The sequence below is a fragment of the Strix uralensis genome, chromosome 6 (assembly GCF_047716275.1).
Source record: "Strix uralensis isolate ZFMK-TIS-50842 chromosome 6, bStrUra1, whole genome shotgun sequence".
Taxonomy (NCBI): domain Eukaryota; kingdom Metazoa; phylum Chordata; class Aves; order Strigiformes; family Strigidae; genus Strix; species Strix uralensis.
The window spans coordinates 39,445,090-39,465,498 of record NC_133977.1 but is presented as its reverse complement, the minus strand read 5'-3'; the positions used below and the strand labels follow the sequence as shown (position 1 = coordinate 39,465,498).

The 20,409-nt window shown below is 39.3% G+C and overlaps 1 protein-coding gene across 1 annotated transcript in view; it reads left to right on the top strand.

Annotated features, from left to right (window-relative positions):
• Positions 1-20,409, top strand: part of LOC141945495 (von Willebrand factor D and EGF domain-containing protein-like) — a 188,259-nt gene that overhangs the window by 25,892 nt on the left and 141,958 nt on the right. Inside the window, exon 2 of the mRNA XM_074873778.1 lies at positions 14,489-14,673. Coding sequence (XP_074729879.1) covers positions 14,489-14,673 — 185 coding nt within the window. The remainder of the gene's footprint in view (positions 1-14,488; positions 14,674-20,409) is intronic.

The following is a 20,409-nucleotide window of genomic DNA, read 5'->3' as shown; positions in this document are numbered from 1 at the left end:
AAGTTCGAGAGAAATACAGAAATTAACTGGTTCAGATGGCCACTTCAAGTCAGACCTACACTATATTATCCATATCAGTAATGGACACCCTAATGGCAGATAAGACTTGCTGGTAACATGAACAAATTTGCATTGTGGCTAAGAAGAATTGCAGCCTAAAAGGGTGCAAAAATGTAGAAGGACAGTTCTCTCTCAGGATAGATGAAGATGAAGGCTATGTCTTGCTGTTGAAGAAACATGTAAAAATATTGCAGGTGACATGGATCCAGAGTGGTTTGGATGCATAGCTAAGGGACTCACTCCTTTATTTGGCTGATCACTACAGTATGGGAGATAAATCAGAACTAGATACCATAGCTTGAGGTAGAGGACAGGGAAATACCTCTATTAGAGAAGGACTGTCAAGAGACCGAAGAGATCTGCCTGCCTCATGTTCCCATGCAGCTGCTGTACCAATAGTTTAGAGATAAGAAGGATTATCATAAAAAGCAGTAGGCTGACCCTCTTTCCAGGACAGCTCATGCCAGAATGCCTCTGTGCTCTTTACACTGGGTAATCAGGGTTGGGATAAGTTCCATGCCAAGACACACTTCATTATTCTATATATTTATGCTGTGTGCATGCATTGATTTCCTGATACCAGAGCAATAGGAGCTGTGTAACTTCCAGTTTGTAAAGTGGTGGGAGTCTTGCAGGAGGCCAGTGTTTTGGATATGTCTGTCCCACAGTCAGAATAAAAAGAATAAAAAATAAGGGCTAATCATATGGAACCGTTCATGTGAATGAAGGCAGTTGAGACAGGGAAAACAAAAGCACAGAGATTGTGCTTCTTGGAGCAAACCCAAAGATACGAGCGCCCTCAGGAGTGTGTTTTGAGTGAACAGAGCTTGGGTTAAAATGGCATTGGCGACACTTTTCTCTACATCAGCAAGATCGACTGTAGTTTCATTTCTAATGTGAAAAACTATTTGGCCTAGGGTAAAAGAGGCATATTTTTCTAAAAGTTGAAATATTTCTTTTCAGCGTCTTTGCAAATGAAATTACTTGATGCCTCCTATTTCCAAGATACTTACTTTCATGTTGAAGAGGAGTTTAGTCTGACTTTCAATTATTATCAGTCTTTCTTTGTGATTTTAAAGATCCTATTTCTCTGGAAAAACTGAAAGGTTTCATTTTAGATTGAAATAAGTCTCTTTTCCTCACTGGACCGGTGAATTGCAAATCATCTACTTACTAAATTTTCCATGTGCCGGTAACATCTGTTCAACAGTTGCCTTTTTCAAAATTTACTACAGCACAGTGTTATAGCTGTGTTTTCTGTCCCTCCTACATGCAATCTTTTCCTTTCTGCTTTGCTCTGGGTGCTGTCTGTACTTATATTATTGCAGCAGAAAAAATGTAGAACATGAGCATCTGTTAATCCTTTTATACCTCAAGTCTTCACATGTTTGGCCAACTCTGCTTTTCATTGTGCCTGTCTGTCTCTGGAATAGCCTCAAAATTCCAGATACAGCAAAATAACCCGAAGTGTAGCCTGGCCCTGTGGTACTGCTGGAAGGCTATTTTAGAATTAAGATAATTCAATGGTTTAAGTGCGTTTGCTGGATCCCTAGGAGCAAACTTTTATCCCAGTTTGCAGGGATTTAGCCATTCAGTTGTTACTAATATTGAGCCATGCTGCTGAATCTACATGTTCTGTAAGGAAACAACCTAGATTTTAGTGCTTTCCTTTACACTAGACACTTATTTCAGCAAATAATAGAAAGGATGAAACAAAACTTGTCCTTAGCCTCCAATTTTACGGTGGCATGACAGAGAAGGAATGAGAGGCTAAAAAATAGCTAGCAAAGATCTTCACAGTAAATTTGGACCCTGGCTTTTCTTTCACACCATGTTTGAAAGTAATATGTGGGGTAAAAAAGAGTTGCAGCTCCTGCCAAAAGGGTAGGTTGGAAGTAGGTGGGTAAACAGTGGGGGCTGAAGTGAAAAAGGGAAAAATAGCTGCATCTCAGTCCTGCGATCCCAGCAAGATTCACCTTGGCAGGCTTGAACATTGGGTTTTCTGGTGTTCATCAAACAGAAACACAGACCTGTCCACAATGGGCTTTGAATGAGAGACAATAAGCTTTGTGCTGCATACTTCTGTCGATGAAAGACTGATTTTTGGACTGCTGAGACCAAAACATGCCAAACATGATCAGCTGCAGAATTAGTCTAGCCAATGCAAAAGACTCCAAATAAAACAACCCAAACTCTAACCTACAAACCAAAAAAGCAATTCAACATCAATTTTTCAAAAGAAACAGAATTAACTGAGAATCAGACAGGTAGGGAAGTTGTTTGAGAGGTATTATGATGCTATTTTTGACCACCATTTGTCTCTGAACTTATTCACAACAAATGTGTTTTAAAGTGTAAAGGTTGCTTAAATAAGATGGGGTAAGAATGAGAGTCCAGTAAGGACGTTTACTCATACTGCAGTGCAAAGTACCTGGCCCACCTCTAAAACAAGTGAATGCACTTATCCAAAGTAGTTCAGCTTTGATAGTCCAAAAGCGTAATTTTCGCTGCTGCACGGCATGTGGACCAGAAAGGCAGGAGGGCAGGAGCCACCCACAACCAGGAGGCTGAGCAGGGGAATGCCTAAATTCCCACAGTGAGACTGGAGCAAGCAACAGCAGGTAAACCTTGTCCTTTAGGGACTTTGCATCTATCTCACCCACTTCAGAAGTCTCATCTGTGAAACCCTCTCCCACAGTAAATGCTTCTGTCAGAAACTCTCTTGCCTAGGAAAAAAAAAAAAAAAAAGATACATTTTCCATCTCATTATAGCTGATAAGCAGAGGTTGGGGAAAAGAAACTGGTTTTAATATCCCACTCCCTGGTTTCTGCTCTGCAGGGATATCATGAAGCAGCAGAACATTTTGGTATCAGACCTGTGGATTTTCTTGATTAAATTATGCATTTTAGAAACATAATTGAATATGTGTTGGTGCAAAGAAAAATAAAAAGAAGGGAAACAGTTTTGGAAGCTGGCAAAGTTGGCATGTTCTTATTTATAGATAACAATATAGAGCTAACAAAACTGAAGAGAGCAGTTTCCGTGGGAGGGGGATCTGCCATGAAATACCCGAGTGCCCAGGCCATTGCCCCAGCACATGACAGACCTGGTTTCAAGTCAGAGAACACCAGCCAGCTCTAAATCTGCTAGTGGAACCCAAACCCAGCAGATGTCCCCAAGTCACTCCCTCTCATCTCGCCTGTTTGTTTGCCTTTCCTTGCTCTTCTGATGGGTCTATTCTGCAGACTGTTCTCCGAGCACATCTAGTGCCTCTCTGAGCGTATCCACTGCTTGCAAACAATATTTATACAACTCAATTCAACACTGAGGCTAAAAAAGGTTAATTGTATTCTCATTTCTGAATGCAGAAAGATGAACATTGTGGGGGATAAAAAAAGAAAGCTTTCTTGAGGTCACCTATGAATAAATGTGAACAGGTGTAAGGTCTGCACAGCAGCATGTGGCATTGCCACTTCTCAGCCTATCACAGGCAAACCCCCTTTTATTAATGAGCTGACAGGTGTGTTATTTGAACCATGGGGTTAAAACCATCATTACATTTCTACAGTATTCCACCCACATGGTGGATACTGTGGGAGATGCAACAGTCGATCTTGCACATGGGACTACAGCTGACTCATGCACTGGTTTGGAGATGTAGGTCCACAGTATGTCTTTTGAAGTGACATATACCTGCTTTAGTGGGACGTAAACCTTCTCTGAACTGGGTTAACAGTAGAAAACAACAGAAGTAGAGCTGCCAGGACATCCATGCTAAGTTTTAGCTATGTGTGCTTGTTCAGGATATTAGCAGATGCCAGATGGATCTACCTATATAAACTCTCTGTTCTCTAAACAACTCATAAAACACAACACAGAAATGACCAAAGCCTGACATTCACCAGGTTTCACATAATCAAATTTTACAAGTTTCAAAAGCAACTCAACAATGACTGCAAATTGCTAAAGAATAAAGTAGCAAATGATAAATTGATTGCCTGCTGTTTCTTTGTGTACTAATTTGTGTTATGGCTTTCCAATCTGAAATTGCTTGAGTAGATTTTTGCTGTTTGTTTTTTTTAGCTCAAATTGCAAATGAAATGACTGTGGTAAACTGAATGCATCAAGCGTAATGAAGAATTGATCAATTGTTATGTTGTAGGGCTTTTCTGAACAATGGTTTCTAGCCTATCTTCTTCAGATGAAAATTACAGTTATTAGCCAATTACCAAGTAAGAATGCAAAACTGAGTTTGTTTTTGATAACAGAAAGATGGAAGAAAACCTGAAATAGTGCACAACTTCCTATAATCACCTTGTTTTACCTATGGATAGTGATACACGCATTTTCTGTCGAATTATTCCCTAGCAAAGGAATTAAGCTCTGGTTACCTCCTCCCTCAGTAATGCTGGTTTTCAAACCATCTTTTTCAATAAAAGGTGTAACTATTTTACAAGAAAAGTCTACTCTGACTGTTATCAAGGCAAGAAGGAGACGGAGGAGTACAATTGAAAGCTCAGCATGAAAATGGCTCCATGGAAATAAAAAGTACTAGGTTTCATCTTGTCTTGTGAGAAGAAACTATACTGCATTATCAGTGTCTAAGAAAGAGAGTGGTTCCCATTGAGAATACTCCATCCAGCAACCTAATTTTCTTTTATTTACTTTCTAAAGAACTGGAAAGCACCAGTGCTGCACTTCCTGTAAAAAGCACCAGCACCATGTTGACTGTGGTGGAGGAAATCCCCATCCCAACCCATCCCTCCATGGGAACCCCCCGCCCCCAGCCTAACCAGAGACCCAGGGATGGAGCTCATTTCCTGAGGACCAAATCTCCCCGGCACATTTGGAATCATTTTTATGTGAGCAGAAATTTTAACATGAACCTACACTGGGATCAAAGTTAGTTCAGTGTAAATGAGAAAAAAATCAGTTGGTTTACCTTCTGCACGGCTGATCCTGATCAAAACACATCTGCCTATAATATGCACCATATGGGGCAACAATTGTCTCATGTTTATTCCTCTGCCTTCCTAATCCCCTGTGTCCTCTGTAAGCGTGTGTATCTGTACCTGCAGCTCTAGCTGGATGGCCAGGGAAAGGCACTTTGCTTTACAGACATATAATTATGGAGATGTTTTTTCTTATTATGGTAATTACATCCTAAAAGATTGTGCAGGTAGCAGCTGTAAATGTAATGAAGACTCAGCTGATATCAACTGAACTGGATTTTCTTTTATATCAAAAAGCAGCTTATATCTGAAATCCTTATAGATTCCTGAAACCTTGCTATTTTTATGAATGCTTCTACTACTCCTGGTAAATAAGCAGAGATCCATGGAACAACTAAAGCAGAGATAAACAAAAAGAAAATTAGTACCTCTTAGAACAGTGACTGGGGACAAAATTTCTCCAAAAAAAAAAATAGTAAATGCATTCATCTTGAGGTTTTCATGTATAGGAACTGAAAGCCTTGCTCTTTCATGGCATGAATAGACATCAACAGATGTTGTTCAAGTGTTAGACACACAATGGGTAGTGTTTTCCATAACCAGAGGTTTGAGATTCCCTGGAAATACCACCATGGCTGCGGGAAACTGCTGGCTGAAATTGTGACCATTCTGTTTCTATAGGAGGAAGGCACTGATGCATTTTAATTTTGAAGATAATTATGACTATATGTACAGAAACTGTATCTTACGAATGTTGAAGAAACAAACACTGGGGATTGGTGATAAATTTGGTTTCTAGAAATCTATTAGACTTAATGTCGCACTTCCACGGTTGGGAGTACACAGCTTTATCTTATCACACTGGCCAGGCAGGCTGCCAACTATTTCTAGCTCATGACCTTTTATTTTAATATTTTAAAATCCATCCAAAGTGCTATAATACATTAGAAGGGGCTTTGCATCCGCAGCAGGAGCTGCTCTGTGCTCAAGCCTGTTTTGCGTCAAGTTCCTCCAAGTTTTGAAGAGTGGGCAGCCTATGAGAGGATGAAGGACAGGGTCAAAGAAGACCTGAATTTTGGTAGGAAGGTGGTGAGATGCTTCCAGGTTTGTGCATTAGTTAGGAAGTGAAGCATGTTCATGTACATTGCTGCAGAACGGTAACGAATAAAGCCTTACTCCAAAGGCAAGAGCAAACCACACCATTCTTCCTAAATGTCAAAACCCTGACAGAAAAGCCCATTATAAACATGTGAGGAGTGTATGGCTGCTGAAACCACTATTGTCCCAGTGAATGGAATGAATAATAGTGATGAATAATAGCAAAACAATAGCAGGAAAAATTGCCTCGTCACCCTGCATACATTAGGAACTAAATCACACCCAGGACACACACACATGAATCTGGCATTTGGCAGCGCTAAGCTGCCATCAGTCAGAGTCCCCTTATCTTTCCACCAGTCTCTGCTGCATCCTGGATGCACTGACAATAAGGTAGTGGTGACACTTTCCCCAAAGCTGTATCATCCATATACAGAATCAAATTGAAGAAGTAGGGGGAAATGTGGCCAAAATTCAGCATTTGCCATGGGAGCAGTCTGGAAAAATGTGTGGCTCGCAAATTGTAATTAGCCTGCGTCGCAGTTGAGGCATGGAAACAACTCCAGCTCTCAAAGGGGTAAACCATGGAAATCAAATTTCCATCTGAATAGAGCCCAGTGGGTTCTAAAATCAAAACATGACTTCGCTTTTTGCTACTGCTATTTAGGAAAGCTACATTTGCAAGTGTATGTTCAACTGAGATTAGGAGGTAAGAAAGAACCTTTTCATTTTGTTTCACTTTTTCATTTTGAGGGATGAGAGCAAAATAGACCAATCAATAACAATAATTATAATTTTCTTGTTATTGATTGCTCAGAAGTCCTTAAAGGCATCATCATTAACTTAGAGATAACTTGAGGAAATTTATGAGGTTTTTAATTCTTTTCTGACACAGCAATAGTAAGTGATTTCTATATTCAGATGCCCAGCCTTTCTGGCTCTGAAGCTGGGCCAGAATTAGCAAGGATGAGACTTGGTAAAATTTAATGAAGTAATTGACACAATTTGGCTTCGTTGCTTTTTCTAACTGGTACATTCAATACATGAGGCTGTATTTCGCAAAGCAGGGGAACTACAGGCTTCTCCTCTCCTGTCCAGCTTCCCATTGCTTTTTATCCATGTGATCATGTGTCATCCCTCTTGTGCCCACCACATTAGTTTCACATTGATAAGAGCTGCTATATAGCGAGTCCTGGAGACCGAAACATTTTGAAGGACAGCACTTCTGCTGGAAACTTCTTGGCTCATCCAGGTCAGTTGGCCACACATGTGTTCTTGTCCCTGAAAATAAATACTCAGTTCCTTCATCCTCTCTATTTTATGGAGAACTGAAAAAGGAACTTTCCAGCACATGTCCTGTGACGGTGCTCCAAACTCCACATTAAACTACCCAGAAGTTCCTCAGACTTTGCTCACAATTCTCGCAGGGACCCCTTGTTGTCACCTACTTTGTTTGCCCCTCTTGACACCTCTTCTGGCCCTGTGCAAAATGTGTGTCTGCCTCTATCTGTGTCCTCCTGTGCAAGCTGTATGTAGTACATTATTCTGCAAAGCATTCAGGGGAAACACAGACTAGAAGAAAGGTTTCATATAATCAATTCCTCCTTTCTAAACCACAAGTTAAAAATAGAAGTGCAAGCCTAGATAAGAGATACTAGCATGAATAAATAATCGTTTTCTCTGGAACTGAATGTTGGCTCTTGGTCTGTCAATAGTGTATTGCTTTACTTCATAGAAGACCAGGATGATAAGTGACCTTGTTCCCAGGCAAATGAAACTTAGATGCATCATACAGACAACATCTTGAGATTGTAGGAGGATTTTTTTCAACTACACTTTCTCTCAGGGCCCCGTGCTATTGCCTTTGTGAAGAAAAAAAATTTCCCTAAGAATTAAACAATAAAATCACTAATCCTGCCTGGTGGGAGCAATATCTAGTAAGAGTTTCAGTTACATATACCGTAAGTACAAAATATCAAGAGTGTCGTATAGAGCATCCATGGGACTGAGGGAAGAAGGAAAGGGATCTCTTCCCAGATTGCTGCCTCTGTCACTGGTGCTTGGACCACAATCAGGCACTGCCGGAGGATGTATTGCAGGCTATATTTTGTTTTCAAACATAGCAGATCCGTGGAGTTGAATAGTCTAAAGCCTGCCTTGAAAGAAGAGTGCTTACTCTGTAAGGCATACACGCGAAAGAGTCTTTAATTGTATGCTGAGTTCCCTGGGTTACAAGATGTCGCCTTATTTTCAAAACAGTGTAATATCCAAGAGGAAGCATTAAGCAGCAGACTCCTAGAAAACTATGTTCCTGTTTGGCTTGATTCGCTGCCTTCTTAATATTCTGTCTGTTATTCAGTACAAATAATATGTATGAAAAATGTCTTTTTCTTTTCAGCGGGTGCTCAACCTCTTCCTGGGTCAAATTTTCTATAATTACATTCATTCTACACAATGGTTCATTTATCTCTATCAATTTAGTCCTGTGAATGCTTTATGACTTGTTCAAGACCTGGCCATTATGACTATGTGATGTTTATACAATGTGCTTCCTTATCATTTCAGTTCAGTAAGAGGTTGTTCTGCTTGTGAATTATCTGAAAATAGCTTTATTTATTAGCTATCAAGGTTTTTTATAAAATTATTGTTTTACCCAGCAGAGGAGCATGTATGGTTCAAGCATTTTTATGTGGTGATCATTTTCACATTCACAAAAAATTTCTGCCTCTGAATATTTTTAGGAATAAAATTTTTGTCATCAGCATGCAGAATAATTGCATGAAAATCTTAGCAAGTATTGGTGAATTAGGGCAGCAGCTTTCATCTGTAATAAACTGTCAGATGTTCCTTAGGTACAAATGCCTTACCTGTTAATTGATTATTGTTCACCTGGAACTTCTATCCACCAAGAGAAATTTTCAAATGTTGTGAGATCAGAGACTTCCATTGTTATTTTGAACACATCCATTAAGAGCTTGTAAAGAATTTCCAACATCTGCCTTCCTTTTCTGTTCAAACTCTCTTTCAACGTATGGTATATCATAATATAGGGAAGTGGATAACACTGATACACCAAAAGCTTCAGAAGCTTTCACTTCAGCTATGCTACATCAGTGAAATGTAGCCACTGGGCATGGAAGTGACTGGCCATTAAAAGGTTTCCTTCTGTCTGTAAAACAGAAAAGAGAAGAAAGCAAACACATCCTTTGTCTACAACTAATTTGGAGTTATGGCTTAATAGCCTAGGAATTTCAAACTTATTTTTCTAAATAAAAATATTTCATCATTTTCCTGTGAAGAGAAATTCAAACACTTTGGAAAATGTTTTGTTCCCCTATGGATTGTAAGAAACATAAAGTGGAAATCTGAAAATCTGCCAGGGAGGGACTGCGTGTCATACAAATCTCAAAAATACAAGTATTCTCATACAAAATTTGAAATATATATATACATTCATATACATGTACACATACTTGCATATACCTACATGTGCCTATTTTCAAATGTTGTACTTCAAAAGCTCCCCAGCACCTCCCCTCTCTGCCTTTGAGCAAAGCCATGTGAAAGCTGGCGGGCAGCCCTGCTTCCCTGGCTCTGGGGCTCACTGCGGTTCTGGGGGAAAGCTCCAGCCAGGCTCCCACAATATGGGGGACGATGTTGAGAAAGAAATCGGCATCCGGGAAGATATCTTTCCTGGCCACAGAACAATTACAGCATGTCACCAAATGGTGCTGTTGGTTAGTATTACCTGGATCAATCACTGGGTTTTCATTCACCCTCCACACAAAAATTATTTTGCGATCCACCAGCTATTTCCCAAAGCTTTAGAATGCCCTTTAAATATATTGCATGGCTGGCACCGCTTTGCCCAAAACAAACATGCACCTCAGGCTTGTGGACTATATTTCTTTCAGGGTTTTCTAGCTGCCATCACCTATTGATATTATTTGATTTGCAGCCGCTATTCAACGCAAACAAACAAAATCTCACAGCTTCTTAAACCTTCGTCCACAAAAGTCACTGATATTTACTGGGAGCAAGAGCAACAGGTAGAGAGCTCTATCACATCTGCACTGACCTGCCTTTAGAAATAAAAACAAAGGTTTAGCAAATTATTTCCTTTCAAGCTTTTAGCCTGCTGCTCCAATTTTCCTGGCATCCCTCCCTGACATGTCTGATGCTTCCTCCCATGGCCATGAGCATCAGCCAGGATGGCTGGACCCTTAGCCAATGCCTGGTGGTCACCACAACAGCATCTTTTCCACCAACGCCTCTACCCAAGAAGTGCATGGGTGGCTCGGCTGCTTGCAGACTATGCAGCTACCAACCTGCTCGAAATAAGCTCCAGCCAGTAGGTGTTTAAGGTATTAAATGTGTGGGTCTGTGCTGGGCCATTAGATCCCAGAGTAATGTCCCCAAAACACCTTTCCAGACTCTTGTTTGGCTGGTCCCTGGTATAGCCCTGTGGAGCCTCTATCCCACCCGGTACAGTATTGAGCAACCCACCAAGAATGGGATTCTGGACTGCTGCCCCCAGGATCTACTGACATGCACATCTTCCTCCCGCCCTCATCACATCAATGTTTTCTTTAGCTGAGAGCCAAACTCCAGGTCCACAACAGTGTTTCAGCATGAGACATCAGTTCAGATATCCACATTTTCTGTCAGATTTTTCTGGATGCTCCTGTCTTCTGCAGAAGGCTCTCCTCTTCCGAGCGAGCCCACAGGCTACCCCTCATTTCATTTGCACACAACTTCCCGCACATTAACGTCAAGTGAATCTCAACCTCCAGGCATTAACGGCAACTTTTCTTACGGCTTCAACAGAGACAGATTTTCCCCACAGGATTTGCTTTGTCATGCCACCAGTTATTCAAATGCCATTTTCGCTAAGCATCTGCAACAGGTATTGTTATTTGTTAGCTTTTTGTGTCAAAAAGGAGCTACTCAGTGTCTCTTTGCAGCAACTTGCTGCCACAAAATTGTTGGGTTTAAAAAAATGCTTTAAGTCTAGTGAAGTGAACAAATCCTTGTCTTAGCAACAGCTCCTTGCCTATATTGAGGGTGATGGTGGTTCAAGAAGCAGGTCTTTGCAGGAGACTAAAGCACCAGCTACTATACATTTAATTCCAACAACACTCTAGACTGAGAGCAACAAAATCTCACTGCACAGTTTAATTTCTTTCTGAAGGAAATCTGAATGGTCATAACGACGATGAGCACTCAGCTCCCTGAAAAGCCAGCATTTTTTTCATAAGCCCTTTCAATGCAATTATAGGAATAGAGCTGGGCGATTAAATTAAATGTATAGGTTTCTCCTACATAAAGAAATAAATATTTCCTTTTAAAGGCAATCTAGCCTGCATACCACAGAGTAACAGTGACTCTGTACAAGACATGGACGTGGACTTTTATTGTTCCCCACAACAGGGGGGGACAATTGTGATATTGAGCCCTTCATCACTGTACACAAGCTTGACATCTGCATCTGACTTTGTCATGAATTAAAAATGAAGAGGAAGGCTTCATCTGATTAGAGTGTAGCTGCAGTCACCATAAGGTACAGGCGGGCATCCCTCAGGTGAACAACCAACAGGGCTCAGCTGTGTCTTCTAGGGTTTTTTTTTAAATAACATTTTCATAATATAGTCTGATTACAGTGATGCCTTTATTTATTTATTTCTGCAGGAAAGGTACTAGTAATTAACTTGTACCATGGCCTGCAATTTACATGTTAAAGTTTACAATGATTCTGTCATAAGGCCATAATAAGCACCATTTTAAAAGGGAAACTTGGTAATTGAGGCATTGTTTTGCTCACGGCTTGCTGCAAAGCCTGGGCAAGCTTTTTCTCATGCTCCCTCCTGCTCTGTGCCGGCGCACCGCCATCGACTCTGGTGTGGTTTGGTCTGATCTGCATCAGGGTGAGAACAAAATCCGTCAATCTGGCTCCAGGGGAGCTGACAGCAGCTCAATTTGCCTTGCTGCCTCCTCGATGGCAGCCTGCAAGCGTAACTAAACCCAGTCACAGGTATATAAACATACTCTGACATTTAATACAGAATAAAATACACCTTTAGAGGTGGTGGCTGCTTGAGCCAGGCTTTCACATATATGCTCTTTAGGGATTGAACACACGGCTTTTGTCCCAAATGCTGTTAAATTAAAGGGGTGAACACCCCTCTCCTTACTGACCTTGCATGCCTCCCCCAAGTCCCTTCCTGCCCTTTGCAAGTCCCATCTGCAGCGTTCAATGACTCTAATGTTAATATGTGAAACAACATTTTCTAAACTACTACAAACAAAACTATGTGAAGGATGAAAAATAATTAGCCATGTCTTGGTGTCTAATATATTTGCATTGTTTAGACAGAGTAGTTAATCATTGATAAGACCACAACATGTTGTGTGAATTTGGATTATAACTAATACATATTGAGCAGAAGGTTATTAATTACATTTAAAGGGAGTATTTGATATTATTATTATTGAGAAAGTGAATGCAATTAATTATATTATGGTGAACTCGCCCAATCCCTGTGGCAATACTGTGCAAAGAGCTCTTTAATTTAGACTCTTTTGTTCAAAAAGTAGGTACTTAAGCCAAGCAAAAGGCACCACGAGCCAAAGTCCTGTTCCCATTAACACACCTGAAGGACTGGGTGATATTGAAGGAGTCAGCGACAGTCTGTATTTTTTAATGGTTTTTAAATATAGGGTAAACTTTTCATTTGTGTAAAATAGTTGGTCTGCTGAAATGTCACTTATTCCCTTGGGTTGGGAATTGGAAAAGGACAGTCTCCGTGTGGTCCCCACTGCTGGGCCCAGATCCCCAGAAAGGACATCTGAGAGAGGGAATCTGATCCCAGATTTAATTAGAGGTGCAGTATTTCCAAGTGTTCCCTCTCTAAAATGGCTCTTACTTGCAGAAAATAAAAGCTTAGAGCACTCCATTTTATTTAAAAAGGCAATTATATTAATTCAGCTGAATTTTGCATTGGAATTGCACTATCACTTTGACAGTTTATTTCCCTGAAAATTGCAATAAAGGCTCTGTTACACTACATTTTGTCCCCATTTGTCTTGTATACCATTGCTTTGCCTTTGGCACAATAAAAATAATCTTTAAAAATAGTACCATAAATGGATTGACTTTGACCTTTTGAGTATCTTGTCAATAAAATAAAAATGATAAATCTGTTTCAGAGTTCCACTGGCGTAATATTAAAGCAGAATTATAATCTGAGAAGTGACATTTGAAAAATTATATTATGGGGAGGGGTCAATGGTGTCACCTATTTACAGTGCAAAGGGGTGATTTTGCTAAACTGCCAGGCTCAATCCTGAAGTCAGGTTGTGCAATTCCTGTGATGTGCTCTCTGCCTCTTACATCATCATTAGCAATTAAAGATTACTGCAGCAAGAAATTAGCTGAGCCTTCTGTTGCCGATGCATAGAGCAGAGCAACTCCACCTTGGTCTCCTCCCGTGACCCGCTCTGCAGTGCCAACGCAGCGAAAATGGACTTTGCCTCAGAGAGAAATAGCTAAGATAACCAAGAAAAGGCCCTTTTTTCTACATGATCAGCTTTTTGAAAATAAACCACTTTAAAAGAAACACTGCAAGGCTTCTTTTTATTAGGTGATAAGAAAATACTGAATATTCTTTAAAAAAAATCAAGAGATGTATGAAAATAGACAGGGCAGGCGTGTAAGCAAACATACGTTGAGGGACAGCAGTTTTAATTCAAACTCTGCGATGCATGCACAGGAGCTCTGGTGTATTTGGCTTTATGGGTACATGCCTCAGGCAAGTCTGACCTGTGGCTTGAATATTTGCAAGCCTAACTTCAGTTTATTTCTAAAAACCCTGTACTGTTGTTTTTTCACCAATTCTTTTTCGCATTTCTTCTTTTCATTATTCTAACTATGTATTTAAAAGTATGTGAAGTGCACTTTACACTTGAACATCAATTTCTATTGTGAGGAAAATTCTCATGCATATAGTAAACTAAATTTAAAAAAACCCATATTTTCAAGATCACGATGCTTTGGAACCTCAAAACATTACTTGTTTTCTGAGGAGGAGCAATTCAAATGTTAATCCCTAAAACTAGACTGAGATCACATTAAAGGGTTAAGGTGTCTGGTCCTGATTCAGATATGATGAAAATCTAGATAACTAAAATCTTTATGTTACCAAGCTTCCAATTTTATATATTTAATTCCAAATTTGATCTTTTCCCAGCGTTTGCCTTGAAAATTAGCACAAAACTAAACTGAATCTGAACATAAGAGGATGTACCCCGCTTAAGGGGTTATTAACAGTATCCAATTGAATTAACTTCTTTAATCATTGTCCTTTTTCACCCTTTCCAGCTCCCGAGTGCTCACCAGAGGGACACCACATCCTCCGCAATCCCTATCGCAGCACCAGGTTCGACTCTCTGGAGCTGCAGCAAACGGCAGTTCAGGACCTGGTTTGTGACCACTCCTTGCCACCAGCATGGTACCGTTTCATGATTGACAACAGGCCCGCAGAAATGCCAACAAAATGTGTCGAAGTCAGTAAAACTTAAGCACTAACCCTGGTGACCTTGAATAAATCCTTTGATGCAGTTTTCCTTTCCAGCCACCTCTGTACTCTCATAGCCAGTAGACTACAATGGGGATAGGTGAATGGTAATGGGAAAAACACTTTTCCAATAATAATAATGAACCACCAATGACTATAAACAATAAGCAATATACAGTAACAGTAGTACTGCCATATCCAAGGCCAGTAGTCAGAGACCAGGATCCCTACGGACTAGACGTTATTCATACAAAACAAGCTGGTTTCCAACTCTAAAGAGAGATACTTAGTAATCCACCTATGTCATTATAAGTTATACTTTTTTCAAGCAATTCTATTGCTTTAAGAATGGATTCTGGAACCTGACTCTTTCCCCATATAATTTATTGTGAATTAGGAATATGTCCTTATTATGAAATTAGAGGGGAAAAATCAGAAAAAATAATATTAAAAGATATTCTTCCATGATACAGAAGGAAAAGCTAAATTTGATGGGTTTTCTGCTATTACTATTTCTTGTATTAATTAGTTTCATAAGTATGCTAATGGCTTTCTAGAGCAAAAAAGCTCCACCACATATGACTAGTCTCTAAAAAAGACAAAACAATAATTATCTGGCTTTATGTGTGTTTAATATGTATGACAATAGTATTTAACTTGCAGTCATTGCTGCCAGAGCAACTTCAGACCCTAACTAAAGTCATTGCCATCTCAAATAGCCCAGCTGCAGGAAGTTAGAACAATTTCAAACACACTGTTAAACAAAACTATTTAGAAAATAATAAATTAATTACCATAAATTACTTTAAAGATGAAATATTCAACCTAGAGTGCCAGGAAGTTTAATATTAGGTGATGCTACCCTAGCTGGAGAACCTTCTCAAAATTAGCAAACAACGCTTCATATCCATTCAAAATGGACCTGTGAACTTGTCACAATAGAAGTATATCTTAATAATCAAACGTCAAATGAAATGTTAAGAGATAATTGTTATTTCTGTGGGATTTTAACTCTCTGCATACACAAACCATAAATCTAATTAACGTGAACAAATTGGCATGATTATTATTGAAATATTCATTTCATGGCAGGTCATCCTTGGATATCCCGATGCACTATGAAGTTTATTTTTACTATGAAGTTTATTGCTCTATAAGCATATATATATTCTATAAAATTACTTATTTTTTCACTGTATTTCAGCAATTTCAAGTATGTAGTAATGCTCGACTGTATGAGATTTCTTTTTGACAATACATGCTTTGTTTCTTTTAATCTCTTCTCTGGAGTTTTTTATTCAGGTTTGTAGAGTTATATTCATTAGTTCAGTTTCTTATCTTGTAACATAATTCTTGCCGTTGGTTTCTTCATTATTCTCTGAATGACAGTAAATCTCTGCTTCACCATGCTGATGAAGGATTACATCTGTTAGATGTCACAACTGGAAGAATACACTTCTTTTAGATCTTCACCTGCTAAATCTGCCTCTACGTTCTATCTCTTCCACTTAATTAAATCATTGTTTAATTTGGTTTTCCATTTAATTTGAGCAAAACCTCTGAAACAAAATAATTTAAATTAATAACTGCACAGCTTCCACTCCTTCATAAGCAGTTATTATTGGACATTCCAGTCTGGCTGGAGTGAGCTAATTTTAATTAAACAAGTCAAAGACAAAATCCTGAACAGATAGAAGAGAAAAGAGACTAAATAAGGCCCAACAATACAGCTGGAGAATGAAAAAGTACATTACTCCAGCACATTGTAGATTATATGCCTGGTGATATCCTGTTGATACTGGCCAGATACAATTAGCTGCTTATTGATGGATAAGATTAACTTCTTAATTCAAAGTAATAGTAGTCAAGGATTCTTGTCACCCAATTGAGCTCAGAAGGGATTTAAACCACAACAGAGATTTAGAACTCCTGCACAGCTTGGGACAGAATTGTGGCAAGACAAAGGGCACATGCTGGGTGGGCAGGAGGGAGGTAAGCTCCCAGAAATGACTGCGGTGCCTGAGCAGGGGTAGCAGACTCCCTCAGACACACTCTCAAAGCCTGGGTTTGGAATCTTGCCACAAAAAAAGCTCCACAATAAAAATGTGGCCCTGCCTGCATATAGTTTCATAACCATAGAAAGTATTATGTGCAGCAGAGAGCAGAATGAAGTCACATACAGAAGTTATGAGAGCTTTAGTCTACAACCATGTCACAGCTAAGAGGCACAGCAACCTTTATAATGAAAAGCAACAGCTCTTAAGAAGCTGCTTCTCATCCACTAATTTAGCAAACAAGTGAAAAACAAAGGGAAAAAAAGACAGAAGAAAAACCCAAAAGCTTTTATGTCAAAGAGAGTGCAAATATGAATTGTATTCCTGAAATCCCCATCCCTTGAATCCAACTGCTGTCCATAAACTTATTCCTCCAGTGGCAAAATGCTTGTGATTGAAACAGCTTTCCAATTTAGGCTTTGCCTGTTGAATTTCTCTGGGGGGTAACGAATGATCCTGACCTTCCTCCCTCTATTTCTTCCTCACCTCTCCCCGTGTGCTCCTGAAGGAGGCACAGCAATTACCGAATCCTGGGTGTGCATTCTTGGCCACTGCTGCTTCCCCATCCAAAACTAAATCCTAGTAGAAAAGCAACACAAACTTGCAAATTTTGTAACCCCAGGTATTGAGGCTGCTGCCTACAGATCACAAACAGCAGTTTGTTCTTCAAGAGCTGCCAAGTTCACTGTGAAAGGCAAAAACACTAAAGGAAGAAAGCATAGAGAAGCTTTTACTAAAATTAAGGCACTGTACTAAGGAGTAAGAAACAATGCACAGACATGGCCAGACCCCATAGTAAAATGACCTTCAGAGAAAGAACAAAAGTGACATAAAAATTAAAGCTCAACAGAAAATCTATTAAAAATACAGAGAACTATTTAACAGTCAATGTAGGAAAAAAAATACATCACTTACAGAAATTCGGGGTTCTGAATTAAAATAATATAGGGTATACACATACATCTGTACACACATACATATGGGCAAGCCCCATGAAAGGAATGAATACTAAAAAGAAATGTGAGAGAACACAACCTGCTAATGTTTTTGAGGATTGCTCTACAGTCAGATAAAAGATCAATCTGTGGATTACAGAAGAGCAGTGCATGCTGCTAACCATAACGCAAATCCAAACGCCATGCTAACGACAGGCAGGCCTGGCAACCCTGCCTCACGTCTCACAATGAAGACAGAAATACGGCTGGAAATGCACTTCTCCTCGTTTACATGGGGGTGAAAAAGCATAGATTATGCTCTGCAACCTTAAGGAAAAATGGCAATTAAGAATTTGATTATGCAAATAGTAATTGGTTCTGGAGCCAGCAATAATACTCTTGATACCACATGCACAAGTCGGCTTCATTACTTCTCAAAGCAATGCTAATATTTCCAGCTTTGAGTAGTCAATTGCAAACAGCAAATGATAAGCTAAAAAGAAAGGGATTAAAACCAGAATCACTACTAGAACAACTGTCACTATCACTTGTCCTCTGAAACAGAGGATTCATGGTACCATATTCCTTAAGCAGAGAGATTAAAACAGAGATTGCTGTACTGACCACAAAAATCACTGCACACCCACTGCTGAGGTGAGACACTGGTCTCCAGATCTTCTGAAATGTCAGAGTACCTCATCAGCCAGCACTTCCCACAATACCCATCAATACAGATAGCCCAGATGTATGGTTCAGCATTTACATATGTATGGATACAAAAATATACATCCTACCTGGACTGATAGGCACATACCAGGTGCATACACACATATTTACACAGATACACAGAGGTATATACGTGCACAGCACCTCATCCCCTCAGCTCCAGTCAGTTCAACCTCTCAGAGCAGCCCCTGCTTCACTCTTGCTTTCCTCCCAGTTTTAAGGCAACCCCTCCCTTGGATTCACTTTATTTTCTGCAGCCCTATTGGCATGCATGGCCCAAGCCTCCAGGTGACCTCCTGCACTGCTGCAGAGGTCCATCAGCCCCAGGCACTCGTCCTTGCTGGCAGCTGAATGAAGTTGTCTGGAGGGAAGGGCAGGAGCAGGGCAATAGTTTCAGCCTGTGCACATCACCCATCTCCAGCAACTCCTGGTTCATCAGACATGGGTTGTATGGGCCTTTAAAGGGATTTCTCTCCCATAAGCCAGCCCCATCACTGTAATTTTTTAGCATCCACAATCCTGCAGCAAGGATGTCTACAGGTTAGGGACAGATATAACACTGTTTGGAAATGCCCAATAATAACCTGCCTGTGACTGTATACCAAGATTACTGCCAATCTCCTCCTACAGAAATTTAATTCTCTAAATGAATAAAACCATCTCCAAATTTGTATATGCTCTAAATTTGTGTACTGTAAATGTGGCATAAGAATGACATGTTATGTAGTCAGGGCTGGTGTTTTCTCAACAGTTGCATTTTTAACAATATAAATTTATTTTTATCTATATATGCTAGGCTCAAACATAGGCTTTAAATTCTAATCTTTGGTGTATAAAACAAGGTCATGTTAAAGCATGTCAAATCTAACCTGCCTATGATGCTTAATATTGTAGTCCCTGGTGAAGAGTTACGTTTTCCAATGCTCAGTTTAATTTTCTTCTCTATTTAACCTGTTGTAGAACATTTTATACTCACAATCAAAATGCAATAGCTCAACTGAATAATATTAATTTTTTATTTTATTTTGATTTTTATTTTTCTCTGAATACAATCCTACTTTGATTTGCAATTGTATTGTGAAATTAAAAGCAAGTGACACTTTCAAGGTGTTATTTCCTGTTTTCATCCGTAATTCTCTTTCTCACATGTATACGTGAATACTCCAAGATCATAATGGTAGGTATGAAGAGGTTTTGTTTTTCTTATTTGTTTTTCAGGCATACAAAAAGCCTTCTGTAGAAATTACAATTACCGCCTCTATTGTTCAGAAGCACGTACTTTAAAGAAACACGAGACAGGCACCAGCTAAATTGCTACTACAGATATTCCTGATATAAACTGATTTCTGTGGAGTTTGGCCCCAGATTGAAATACAAAATCTTATTTACTTTAACTTACAACAAAGAAATTCAAAAAGCTAAGACAAAGTAAAGTTTTGAGTAGAGAACAGATGCAAAATCACAATGCTTTAACTGCCAACCGACAGTATACCAAAAAGCCTTCCATCTCCATCTAACTAAAACAATGCATTTCTCACATATGGTGCTACTTATTTTTAACAGCATAATTTCAGTGCAATACCCAAGTGACAAGAACAATCAAGCTTGATTTCTTTGTGCAATTATAAAGAACCTTAGAGTGTTCAATCAATCAAACTAGTTGATTCTCCAAACGCCAATGAAATAGAAGGAGACATCATTGGATTAAAAAATAATGGTTTGTCCCATCGTTTTGGCAAAGGGGGAAGAAATTTAATTTTTTTTTTTTCCTTTAGGTTTTCTGAACTGAATTATTTAAAAGATTTGCTGGTGCCTAATTATGAATCAAAAATACTTAATGAATGCTTACCTGCCACATAGAGGTGTTGCAAATATTAATTAGGTAAGGTTTATAAAATGCTTTGAAGATTAAAAACACCACTTAATTATAATGGGATAAAGTATGAAGGATACTGAGCACTAAAGAAGCCTGGCAACAGCCTAAAAACTCCTTTTTATGTTGGATAAGTT